Source organism: Ctenopharyngodon idella, chromosome 6 (assembly GCF_019924925.1).
Source record: "Ctenopharyngodon idella isolate HZGC_01 chromosome 6, HZGC01, whole genome shotgun sequence".
NCBI lineage: Eukaryota > Metazoa > Chordata > Actinopteri > Cypriniformes > Xenocyprididae > Ctenopharyngodon > Ctenopharyngodon idella.
Genome location: NC_067225.1, coordinates 29,907,446 through 29,921,266, shown reverse-complemented (window position 1 = coordinate 29,921,266; position 13,821 = coordinate 29,907,446). Strand labels below are relative to the sequence as shown.

Sequence of the window (13,821 nt, the reverse complement as noted above, 5' to 3'; positions counted from 1 at the left end):
TCCAAATACATGTTGGTCCATGTTATAATAGGAACATGGTTTGTTGTATGTTTGGCATTTAATGGTTTGCATCTGTGATGCTTATCAGTCCAGAAAATGAATTTGAGTACATTTCCATGTTTTTATTTGCACTCAGTTGAGGTATACAGTTGCAGAAGTGAATGAATGGACCAGCAGTTTTTTTGGCAAGGTCAGGCTATCCATTTGTATGCATGCTGTTAATGTGGAAATAGGCCACTTGACTCACAGGAAGGGGGAAGTGTGCAGGATATCCCCATGATTGTGTGTGTGTGTGTGTGCGCGCGCATGAATTTGCGTACATGTAAAGATATGATTCACAGAAAAACAGCTGCAGGGCATAGACTAAATGTTGGCCTGATAGTACTCAATATATAGCCCAGACCTTGGTGTGCACTGATGTCCAAGTGCATGGAGCAGAGAAGTCAAGTCATTTCTATGAACGTTCTCTAGATTTAAAGAGCTTGTTCACCAAAAAATAAACTTTCTGTCAGCATTTGCTCACCCTCATGTGGGTTCATGTCATGACATAACTTTAATTTTGGGTTTACAGACTCTTAAAGATCATATCTTATTTCTAACTGGGATATTTCATTTCCTTAGTTTGCTTTGCAATCAAGCACTTAACGTAAGCTCTGAATCAAACAATACAGAGTGCATAAACACGTTTACTTAAAGGGATAGTTCACCCAAAAATGAAAATGATCCCATGATTTACTCACCCTCAAGCCATCCTAGGTGTACATGACTATCTTCTTTCAGACGAACACAATCGGAGATATATCTAAAAATATCCTGGCTCCTCCCAGGGTTATAATGGTTGTGAATGGGGGCCAAAAAAAAAAAAAAGAATCCATATGACTCCAGGGGGTTAATAAAGGCCTTCGAAGTGAATCGATGCGTTTGTGTAAGACAAGTATTTAAAACTTTATAAAGTAAAATAACGAGCTTCCGGCACAACAGCCATACGCATTTGACGTACGTCCAAAAAGCGTTACGGATATTTTAAAATATATCTCAAATTGTGTTCGTCTGAAAGAAGATAGTTATATACACCTAAGATGGCTTGAGGGTGAGTAAATCATGGGATCATTTTCATTTTTGGGTGAACTATCCCTTTAAATAGGCTGGACTAAGTAGCTCTTCCCAGATTTCAGATGTAAGGTATATGGGGAGAATCACACTTTTACACTTATATTCACATTAGTACATTGTTTTGGATAAATCTAATATCTGTATGCTCCCTCACCTCATATATTACACTCAATGTTGCACCAAAATCTCTACAAAGTTCAACAGTAATGCATTTAAAGTACCTCGCAAGCTGCTGCTTGCTTATGTAAAATGTCACTTACATTGACAGCCCTCAATTTAAGCGTAGGCTGCAAAATTCAAAAGTGCAAATATAAATTGAAGTCAGAGACAAAGTCATTGATCAAAAATAAAGTTAAGCTGCCAAGGTGAAAGTTGTTTCATCTAAGAATTTGATGCTATTCTAGCACGTGTTTATTTGAGAAATAATAAATGTTGGCTACATGAACGCTTTATGAATGTATATGTAGTTCAGTTGTGAGTGATTTGAGCTTGGTTGACATCTTGAACCTTGATGGATTTTATTTATTTATTTATTTATTTTGCTTCTTAGCTTGACATTTATGGATTGAAGCGAGTGCATTTCAGAAAACACATGACTTAATTTGTCCTTTCACATCATTTAGAATTTTTTTTTCTTTGAAGTTCTGCTTTTCAAGCGCTATAGCTCTTCTACAAAAGGACAAGTTTGTGTTCTGAGGAAATTTTGTCTTTTTATTTACCAAAAAAGTAGCGCATACTCTATCAACAGTTGCACGTAATCAAAGGGATAGTTCAATGAAAAATGATAATTCTGTCATTTACACATCCTCACGTCGTTCCAAACCTGTATGATTTGGGCTGTCATGGTTAGGAAATTTTGTCTGATGATGATTAATTGTCATAGTAATATATTTTTGTCTTAAACTCATTTTTAAAGTAATGGTGGCTTTAATATGTCCATTGTATCATCTCCATAAAAATCTAATAAGTGGCTCATTTTTAGTATAATTAAGTATGAAACATTTAATGACCAAAAATCTGTAAATGAAGACGGTATTTTAATTTTTAGATGAACCAGCCTTTGAATAATGGAACACAACACAGTGAAAGATTCCTTTGCCCTGTACAGTGTGATCTTTACTGGACCGGTGTGTTTGTAGGTATCATTGGACACCTCCATTTATTTGGAGAGAAGGATAGCACAACAGAATTCCATCTCCACCTGCAAAAATACTGTGAAAGATTGCTTTCTATCATAATACACAGACCTCGGTGAAGAAATGTGTCTTTGTAGGGTTCACAAGGAGGACAGCAGGTAACCCCAGAGTTTCCTCCTTCTCAATATGTATTTTAAGGTGCTGAACTGGGATCAGATTACTCTACTGTCTAGAGATTGTAGCCTGATCTTGAGACTCTACATATATAGTACATTAACACTTTGCTTTATACACTGAAGTTTGTTAGAACAAGCAAAGAGGCAGCTGGCATGAAAACAGGCAAAAGTGCTGCACAAAATAGATTTTTATTGCATTAGAAGCACAGAGAAGAAAGTGAAGATGTGAGCAGGACTTGAATCTGCATCACTTGCATGTGCAACACATGCATGTTTTGGAGCATATGTGCTAATTAGGGATGCACCAATGTATCGGCTGATTTTTGCTCAATTTACAACCATCGGCATATCGGCTATAGCAGGAAAAAGGCCGATATAACAAACCGATGGTTTATAATTAACTGCGTGAAGGCCTGAGCTGTGTAATGACTGTTGCATAATCCTAGCGCTGCTGTCTGTGCTTTAAAGTTAATTCAGTATCGCACGCCACACTGTTATCGGTGCATACAGACGCACTTGCATACAAGGCTTGCACGCACACAGAGAGAGAGGCACGTTTCAGATAGCTTGCGAACTCCAAATTGATTTCTCTTTCACGTCCTAAATGCACTTGGATGGACGCATACATGCATTATGTCAGTCAAAATACTCCTCTCGGCAAGTATTCTCGTAAACACATTCGGTTATGTGAACAAGTGAACAAGGTGAGAATTTGGAAGTGTATCTATTGGATGTGTTTGTGCATGGGGTCTTACTCTTAAAGTGACAGCAACCTATAAATAGCTGCTGTTGTCTGTCATGTAAATCAAGTTAGACCTTATACTTTTATTTGTAACTTTATGTTGTATTTATCTATGCTTGTAATTGGTGTACAGTATTTGTTCTTTTTACAGTCTGTTCAGTTGCCTTTAATAATGTATTAGTTAGGCTAGTAGTTTCTGCTGTGGTATCGGAGTAGTTAAAGTGGGCTATATAATAAATGCAATGTTACCCCCCAACCCCCATTTTCTTTTTTTGTGCTGATCCGAAAAATGATCCGATCCGTGACTTAATAACCGTGATATGATCTGAACCGTGAGTTTTGTGATCTGTTGAACCACTAATTAATATGTATTTAATTTATACAGTGAAGAATATGCAGTGCTATTTTACATTTGTTTACTTTATTTCAGTACCTGAAAACTAATAAACTTACCTAAAAAAGCACTGTTTATTTTCATATGTATCGCAATTTGAGAAATCGCATAAACAGGTTGGTGCTTACTAAGTATGGCACCGATACAGTAATATATAGGTATATAAGGTTTCTTTTTCACAGTATATTGCATGAAAACTTTAGATCATTGTGTGTGTGTGTGTGTTTTAATAAATGTGTACATTCATAATTTCTTATAGTTCAATTAATGTAAATAGCAAGTCACCTAAATAAGTGTATTCAGCCACAGATCAGATGAGACGTCGTACTAAACAAAAGTGAAACAAAGTATTTGCACTTTCATTTGCAATGTCTTGAATCGTGACGCATAAAGTGAGCTTATATTTATTCAACCTAGAATTTCACTTGACCTGCTTCATGTGCTTCTGACATGAATGATACCTCAAATCATGCAGCATGTAGAGGTACAGTGTTATTTTGACTTCACGTTTAGCCTGGCGGATCACTTAGATTTACATTTCAAGCCGTTCACACTAAGAATGAAACCTGTAATAGTAACTATAGCGATAGGCAGGCAGGATGGATTCTGATTGGCTGTCAGTGTTTTTGTTAGTCAGCTGGGAAAAAAATGTTCTGAAAGTGATTTCAACAATATTGTTTCTCTGTGCGGTTAACGTTATAGTTGTAGTGTGGACTCTGCTATTCTTTTACATTTAGAATGTTGCTTTTTTATTTAAATTTTTCTTTATCATTATAGGTATCGCCCTTGGTGTGAACAGGCCTTTAAGCCATATTTAGTAAAAGGAACGTCATAGCAACCACTGTTTTGCAGCCATTTTGCATTCCTTCCCCTCAACCACCCAGCGTTTAGTCCTGCTGGACCCTGATCATTAAAAGGCCTCAACACTTTTCGTTGACATCAGCCAGGCTGCTTGAGGCAGCTTAAGATGTATTGGAGAAACTAATGATTTCTGTCCTCCCCGTTTGGGATGACGCCAGTCTACAGCTGAGGAGCTGCCTGCCTGTGCACATTCCTGCTTCAGGACGTCCCCCTTCCCCCTCTCCACCATCCCACAATCCCCCCGTCATGAGTAAGTATTGCATGTACCGTGCACAGGCCTGCCTGTGAATCACCTCTGAAACACAACCTGTTTTAAGACTCGCCAGACACTCGTACGTGTAGTACACGTGCACGCGCACACATACTGGATACACCCTTTCTGCCAGCTAAAGCAGACACACCCTCATATGCACGCACAGGTGCCTATTACAGACATGCAAAGCTTGTACTAATGAGAGACTTTATGACTCAAGCAGTTTGGAGTGCTTTATGATATTCAGTATAGTGGTTAACCCATTTGGGTTTTTCAGTGGTTGATTACGATGTAGGGTGGCCAATCTGAGTATTTGACACTTAAGCAATACTTAAAATGTTGGAATGTCATTGTATAGATAAGAAAAAATAAAAGAAAACTTCAGAAGACAGAAGATTTTCTCAGAACTAACCAGATTTCTGAGACATTTTTCTGAGAGAACTTTTAACCAACTGGTGTCATTGATTTTATGTGGATGTATGAAGTTCATTATCAATAAGCCAATAATTATGTTAAATGGGACCTATAATTCCCCTATTACAAGATGTAATGTAAGTCTCTGGTGTCCCCAGAATGTGTCTGTGAAGTTTCAGCTCAAAACACCCCACAGATCATTTATTATAGCTTGTCAAATTTGCCCCTGTTTGGGTGTGAGCAAAAACATGCCGTTTTTGTGTGTGTTCCTTTAAATGCAAATGAGCTGCTGCTCCCGGCCCCCTTTCCAGAAGAGGGCAGAGTTTAAACAGCTTACACTTTGGTTGTTCAACAACAACAAAGCTCACGCAGCCAAAATGAGGATTGTCAGTAACGGTGTTCAGCCTTAAATTGTTCAAACCGGAGTCGACACTGATGGAGAGACTCAGGAAGAAGTTACAACTTTTAGAATGAAACTGGACGTTTCTGAATGGTTAGTGGATAAATTTATGTAGTTGCTGTGGAGTTGATTCAACTAATCGACTAGCATGTGCCGTCATGTTAATCTTTTGTGCAAATCCAGCGTTGAATTGACCCTCATTTGTGAAGCAGTCCGGCGTAAAATGACGGCATGGCAACAACACTCTACTACACTCTACTAACTCTTCCTCTTCTCTAAAGCAGCCCAACATGGCCTCACCCCCTTTGTTGTGTGTTCTCGGGGGCAGGGTTTATGTAAATTTTAGGGTTTGTGATGTCACCAACCCAGGAAGAAGCTTGTTGTAGTTCTTAAACCGCAATTTCTTTAAAAGAAAACATCTCCCTTTGCATTGAACTTTGAGCATTGTAACTTTGCAGATGTTGTTTATGCCCTAATAGCAACATTACACACTAACTAAAGTTAAAAAAGTGAAATCATAATCAACCACCCCTTTAATGTTATTATGGCTGATAAATGTACATGAAAGGCATGAAATTAGATTACTCTTTATTTTGAGATTTGCTGATGAGGAAGTCCATAATGTGGACTTCCTCATCAGCAAATATATATATTGCCTTCTCACAAAAGACAGACAGAAGGGAATGTTGTTCTTTGTGTTGTATACTGCAATGCTTGTCTAAACACAGAGGTTTTGTTACTGCTGGCTCTCACTGGATGACTACATTACCCATCATTGCTTGAGAGAGATATATATATATATATATATATATATATTAGTGTTAATACTTTGTGTGCGTTATTAGACAATTTTGAATCAGTTTTGATATTTCTAAACTGTTAATACACAATACAACTAGCTGAAAGAACTATTGCTTAAATAGAACAGACTTGAGACTCGACTTGGACCCCAGAGACTTGACTTGGACTTGGACCTCAAAGACTTGTGAACATGTCCGAATATATGTATACTGTATTTTTGAATGCCACTTGGTTTGATAGTTTTAATACAAAGGCGTGTACATTTTCAAGTGCAGCTTAAGTCAAGTGTGCAAATTAAACAGTCATGCAAAATTGCTGAAATGTGCACTTATTATAATGGTTTTGATAATATTAAAGGATTAATTCACTTCAGAATTTAAATTTCCTGATAATTTACTCACCCCCATGCCATCCAACATGCTTATGTCTTTCTTCAGTCAAAAAGAAATTATGGTTTTTGAGGAAAACATGCCAGGATTTTTCTCCATATAGTGGACTTCACATGGGTACAACGGATTGAAGGTCCAAATTGGAGATTCAATGCAGCTTCAAAGGGCTCTACATGATCCCAGCTGAGGAATAAGGGTCTTATCTAGCGAAAACGATTGGACATTTTCTAAAAAAAAAATAAAATAAAAATTATGTACTTTTTAACCACAAATGCTCGCTTTGCACTGCTCTGCGATACGCCATGCATTGCGTAGGCGGAAGTACCGTGGTAGGGTGAAAAACTTCATCTCATTTTCTCCTCCAACTTCAAAATCGTCCGACATCGTTTTACCTTTTTTTGTAAAGGGCGTTTGACTTAGTCTTTGCACATTTGCTTTGTAGACACTGGATCATTTCGCAAGATAAGACCCTTATTCCTCGTCTGGGATCGTGTAGAGCCCTTTGCAGCTGCATTGAAACTGCAGTTTGGACCTTCAACCCATTGGTTGCTGTTGAAGTCCACTACATGGAGAAAAATCATGGAATGTTTTCCTCAAAAACATTAATTTCTTTTCGACTGAAGAAAGAAAGACATAGACATATTGGATGACATGGGGGTGAGTAAATTATCATCATTTTAATTCTGAAGTGAACTAATCCTTTAATTGTAATATTTATACTATAAAATTATAGTATTATGATAATTATAATATTTCATCCGCTTAGTCTTTTAGCTCTCTATTGTTACTATCTATATGGTCATATAGTTGAAAAGCATAGTCAGGTTTTGCAGATGCGTTATAGCTATTTTCTATTTTTGCCATAGCTGATGTTTTTGTAAGAAATAGCCTTTTGAAGATCATTAGGGTGTTGTTGGTTTACAGCACGAGCACTATGCCATGTCTCCCTTGAGTCCTTGTTAAAGAGGGGGAGATGTTTTTAAAAACATTTATTATTAATCAAAGAAACCATCTGCAAGGGACGTCACTTTTATATTTGAAATGCAGTGGCTGATCCTCATTGCAACCTCTATGTGTGTCTGTTTTGTCACTTGATACAGTGGACAGACAGGTTTTCTGTCCTCTTCTCGTCCTCCGCTCTCTGTGTCACCACCTCTTTACCACAGCAACAGGCAAAGATGAGAAGGATCGAAGACAGGAAATGATAATATATTTCTTTCATGCGGTTGAAAGCAAAACTCTGGGGGGCTGCTTCATAGGAGAGGTCCTCTCCTGAGAGACGAGGGAAAAAGAACTGAGAGTTTGAAAGGAAATAGTTTACAGGACAGATTTGGTAGGAGGGTTCTCATGGGTGGATCGTCCTTTTAAGTTGCTGACAGACTCAGGAAAGCCCCGGAGGCATGTGTACAAATAATGGTCAATAGTTTCCTATGAGATGCATACTTTGTGATAACCTTACGTTCTGTAATTATGGCCACCAGAAGGAGCTGCTATATAAAATTAAGGCTGTTCCCCAATTTGCTTACTTGTACTATGCACTAAAAGTAATTTGCTGGTGATGTGCAAGATCATGTTTTGAATGTGCAAGACATTAAACTGTGTTTGCGTTATGTGTTAGCATTAGCACATTGTTTGTAGTGCATGTTAGCATTAGCATTTAGCTACATTTTAAAGTGATTTTTAATATCATTACTTGTTAAAGAAATGAGCGGAAAAAAAAGCAACTGATGTTGCATCAGTTATGCTTTTTTCGTAAGTTGAATAGGAAAGGTGTAGGACGTAGTGTAAGCATTTTGAACTGTGAGAGGCGCTACACTTAAGTTGAATACGGAAGGCGGTCTGGCGGAAACTAGATATATTAATTTATTTGTTAAATATGGATATTTTTCTTACACAAACTCATCACTTTGCTTCAGAAGGCCTTTATTAACCCCCCTGGAGCCGTATGGAGTACGTTTTTGATGGATGGATGCACTTTCTTGAGCTTCATACTCGTTGCCACCATTCACTGCCATTAAAAAGCTTGGATGCGTCAGAATACTTATTAATATAACTCCGATTGTGTTCATCAGAGAGAAGTAAGTCATACACCTAGGATGGCTTGAGGGTGAGTAAATCTTGGGGTAATTTTCGTTTTAAAGTGAACTAATCCTTTAAAGGTGTCTATTGTGTTTGTACTTGCTTTTTTGTGGTTGGTACACTTGGCATTGCTCAATGATCTTGCTGCGCGAGCTCTCAGGCGAGAGCGCGTCTTTAGAGAGCTTTGTGATTGCTGAGAGCAACGAAAAGAGAAGGGGGTGCGGAAAGCCCTTATATGGAAATGGTTTGGGTGTGTTTTATGCAAATTACTTGTACTTGGGCACTCGGTCGCTCATTTAGAATACTCCCAATTCATTAACTTTCGAACATGGTTGAGAACAAGACCATCCAACAAATCCACGTGTTGTGAATTAGGTAGAAATTTTTCATGAGGACTTGAAATATGAATAATCCATGCAATTATTAGTGAATGAGACCCAATGTCTTGTCACTTTTGATCATTCAAAAATGGTAGTGTATATGCTACAGTGTATATAACTACTAAGTTTTGGTCTTGTATCATCACCTCACATTTGAGTTAAATTCTGGAAGAAGCATTACTCTGATCATGTGCTTTTATTGCTGAGATATCTTGTCAAGTCCCACAAGACAGAGGACTGTAAACCACATCAGGGTGATTATATTTTATGGCCTCCTTATAAAGCATTTCCAGGTATGTGTATTTTTAGTGATTAGCTGGAAGATTTGCTTTATTTTTCAACTGTAGAGGGTACAAATGAACACAGTTATTCAGATTTAATTCAATTTCAGACTGTAGTCCCTATTTCAGAAATGTATTTAGGCTAAAGAAGAAAGTCCACCCAAAAACACTGTCACTGTGTTAAAATACTTTTATTAGCAGTGTTGGAGAAGCAATTGTTTTTTTTGTTTTTTTTTTAAGTAGTTAGCTTCACTGCAAAGTAGCTAACTGCATTAAAAGTATTTAAGGGGACAAAATGTAACTGTCAAGTTATGAAATTTATATTTAATCAGAGCAGTGTATCTTGTGCTCAAAAACAAAGTGGGTCAATATGTAGCAACATCTGTTGTAATGGAGATTTTTCACATTTTTGAACCCTGTCTTTGTCACTTGCTTCACCATTGGATTAATTTCAAGTAAATTGAAACGTCATGTGGCAGATAACGTTTCACCAATGCAATTTATAGGTGCCTTTTTTTTAATAAAGTATATTCATCCTGTTTTTGATAATAAAAGCAGTCAGCATTTTATGAGATTTTTCGTAAGCAGGATCAGCTGTTACTGATACCCCTTGTTGCAAATAGAATTAGCTTGATTTGGATTAGATTTAATAAACACTGGGGCAAAGAAACAACCTTAGGTCAAACAGTGATCACTAATGAGACAGAGACTACTGTACTGAGGAAACAAGACAAAGACGTTCTGATTTATGCTAGTAATCTGTGATGCTGCTGTGAAATGACAACTTGTTGAGTGACATCAGATTATGTGATTAAAAGTTTGGAAATGTTGTACCTGGTTTACATGACATGCAGTTGAACAATACTTTCTGCACTTCTTTTAATTTGTAGTTATGTAAATAATCTAGTAATTAAACTCTTGCATTTGTTGCACAACCAGATAGTCAGAAAAGTTGTTTGATGTGACAACCTGTTGTAATTGCTGTATTATTCATCATCGTTGTTGCCTCTTGTTTGCCTATTTGTCAAAGTTTACCACTACCAGTCACCTTGTGAAGACTTGAGTTGCCTAGGCTGTTTTTGGTGTAAACACCGTGTACATGAATGACAGCTTCCTATCATGTGATCTCAGAAAGTTTTCATCCTCATGCACTTTTTAAGGGAATTTTTTTTTTTTTTTTTACGGATTTCAGTTAATTCATAACTCTAAATATTAAACTTTGGGGCATATCCATGTAAGGAATAAAAACATATAGAATTATATGAATGTAGTCAGTAATAACAGATCGTCTTTTAAACAAACAAATAAATATTGCTTATGGACACCAGATGAGCTGTGGGTAAAGTGTAACGATTTACTCTGGTTTGCCCTGACTAACCTCTCTTATTCTCTCTCTATTTGTTCTGTAGGCGAGTTATCCTGCTTGGGAGGACTTTGTCACCAAAGGAGCTAAGCTGCAATCTCAGTTAAGGTAAGAACAGGCTTCCTGCATTACACACTTCCTTAAATGTGGAATAATTATGATAATCTTGTTTCGAAAGCAGGAAATGTGCTTGATTATTACATCATTCAGGAAGGATTTGTCATCCAGTGTAAGAAGGAACATTTGAGAAAAATGTCTTTTAAAGGATCCAAAAAGGCAATGAAGAAGCAGTGATGAAGAAAGAAGGCAACTTTAGTTTATTCAAAGGAATAAAGAGATGATTTAGAAGTAGAGAAATTTAAATGCAGACACTTAGGAAAGGTGCCGCATTAAAATGAGGATGTATAGTTCATTCAATGGGTTGTACAGTAGGACATTCCATTTGCAACTTTTTAGCAAAATAGATAATTTAATCTGTCATGAATTAATTGGATCTTGAAAAGTAGGTGTTACATCGGCGCCGATAGCCTAGTGGTTAGTGCGCCGACATAGGGCGCAAATGCGTTCACGGCAGCCCGAGTTTGATTCCCATCTTGAGGTCCTTTGCCGATCCTGCCCCTTCTCTCTGCCCAATGCTTTCCTATCTGCTCTCTACTGTCCTCTCCAAATAAAGGCACAAAAAGCCCATAAATATAACTTTAAAAAGAAAAGTAGATGTTACATACTAGAATGGAGCCAAATGTTTGGAGGGAGGAGTCAAAAAGTAAGGGCCGGGGACACACCAAGCCAATGGCGGGTAGTTGATGAGCGTTGGTTGGGCTAGTTTTTGTGGTGTGTTCTGCACGTCGTCTTTAGTCCGGCTGATTGAGCATGTTGAATTGGCGTTAGTTCGTCGGGAAAAGAGATCACTCTGATTGGCTTTTCATCTTTGTAAAATAGTGCGCAAGAAGAACAACGAAAGTGATAAAGCAAGCGAACGATGAAGACAAGGCACACAAAGAAGGCGCTTATGAATTTATTTACATCATCTTTTTGGAGCATTCCAATACACAAATATTTTCATTACGACATGGCCGTATGTAGTCCAATTAATATAAATGAATACAAACTGATTGTCATGATTCATATTCAAAATGGTAAGCAAGTGCTGCTTTGTTTACAGTTTGTATATTTACATTCCTAGTTCACGTTCCCTTTTATGAATGACTAATACAGACTACTCTCATCTGCTGTTGTGGACAGTTATCTCTCATTGGAGCATTAACATTCTAGTTGGCCATCGGCTGTACTTATTGCGGTGTGTTCAAGCTAGGGCTGCGTGATAAAGCGCAATTAACGTGAAATCGCACTTAAACCAATTTTATTTTCTTAGTACTATTGTGAAATCGCAAAGGCTGTGAAATATACTTTATTATCATGAAAATACCCAAGAAGGCTTGAAGAACTAAAGAATATATTGCCATAGTCTCGTTTATTAGTCATGTTTAATCAATCAAATCTTCTGTTTATTCAGCTACAGCGATAGTATGATGCCCATAGGGATTTCCTGGAATGACGTGCGTTATATTGTACTTCTGTGGGGCATATTTGGAGTTTCTGCACGAGAGTGCCCTCTGGCTTTCAGATGGAGCAGTGTTTTCTACTGATCACAGAGCCGTGCTTCACTAAGAAGCTGCGCATAAAAAAATCACAGCCTTTGCCAAATCGCATGTGGTTTATTTTCAATTAATCGTGCAGCTCTAGTTCAAGCGCATCTTTTTTGTCCAGATGCAGCTGACGCAAGCCAACACCACCATAGGCTTCGCCACTAGTTCTCTGATGCCTGTTTGGTGTGTAACAGGTTTAAGAGGGCTTGGTGACATCATCCATGACCATGAACTTGTATTAAAATTAGGCAACTAAATAGGGCAAATAGTGATTTCGTTCTGACTTTAAGGCCCTACGTCATGTCTAATTTTCACAATCTATTTTTTTGTCCAATGATTTGTTGACCTATTGATCAACACCAAGGTATGCAATGGTACAACCCATTGCACAGACTGTACATTTATCCCTTGTGTTAATTTGCGGCAGATTAAATTTGGCATTTATCCTGACAGGTGCATACCTAGTTGGTACTCTAAATCAATACAATACAGAAAGACTTATCAAGGGAGGAAAAGATCTTTTAGGTTAGCCCTGGTTCCATTTTTGCAGCAAGTCCCCTCTGCCTGACCTCTCTGTTCTGTCCCTGGAGAGTAAACAGGCTAATGACCCTCCCAAAGGTCCACTCCATTCCTACAGATAAACATCAAACACGCTCCACTCACACACACCATTACCATTGCCAGCTCCTCTGTCTGGACTGCCAAGAGCTGATCAGGGACTGTTTTTTAAAGTTCCTCATGACTTGGGGCATTGTAAGTGTTTTTGTAAACAGTGTTGGGTAATATGTACCCATTGCAGTATATAATGGTATGTCTAAGTTGAACAACATCACGGTACATGCAAATATAGATACTAGACTAGCTAGTTTGGGAATGGCTGCTTTAAATCTTAATTCAAACCAACTGCTGTATTTCAGGTGTAGTCGTGCTGAGTGCCATTAAACACTATAAAAATTTGGCATGTTTTTGAGAAATGTGTGTCAGTGATAACTTTTTTTTTTTTTAATTTAAAATGGAATTCATTTAGACAGTGACTGGGATACACCTATTCTAATTATGAACTGGTTCACAATTTTTGAATTAATTTATTTTGATGATTTCTTTGGGGTTTGAAGTTCTGTCTGTCGTTGTGTACTGTCTGTAGATAACTTATTAGTCTCATTTAAAGGCATGCAATTCTTGAAGAAAGTTTGGCTTATTTATAAGTTTATTATTTAATTAAAATCGGTATATAATTCATAATTTGAAAAAAATTGTAAATGTTTATAAAAAAGAAATTTGAAATGTATATTGAAAAGAGTAAATGTTTATAATGAATAAAATCTTGAAAGGTTTTTGTAAACTTCAGTTAGTTTAGTTACACCAATTACATTTTTGTCATTTAATCAAAATT

The 13,821-nt window shown here is 37.3% G+C and overlaps 1 protein-coding gene and 1 long non-coding RNA gene across 5 annotated transcripts in view; one reads left to right on the top strand and one right to left on the bottom strand.

Moving 5' to 3' along the window:
- The window catches only part of LOC127514523 (uncharacterized), a 200,751-nt gene that overhangs the window by 91,765 nt on the left and 95,165 nt on the right, over positions 1–13,821 (bottom strand). The window lies entirely within an intron of this gene.
- mtss1 (MTSS I-BAR domain containing 1) overlaps positions 1–13,821 on the top strand; it is a 59,214-nt gene that overhangs the window by 2,285 nt on the left and 43,108 nt on the right. For 3 of the 4 annotated variants that reach the window (XM_051897426.1, XM_051897428.1, XM_051897427.1), the window contains one exon: positions 10,829–10,890. In XM_051897426.1, the coding sequence (XP_051753386.1) occupies positions 10,829–10,890 (62 nt within the window). Of the gene's footprint in view, positions 1–4,653; positions 4,673–10,828; positions 10,891–13,821 lie in introns of those variants that run through there. The other variant, XM_051897429.1, reaches the window with a different exon arrangement.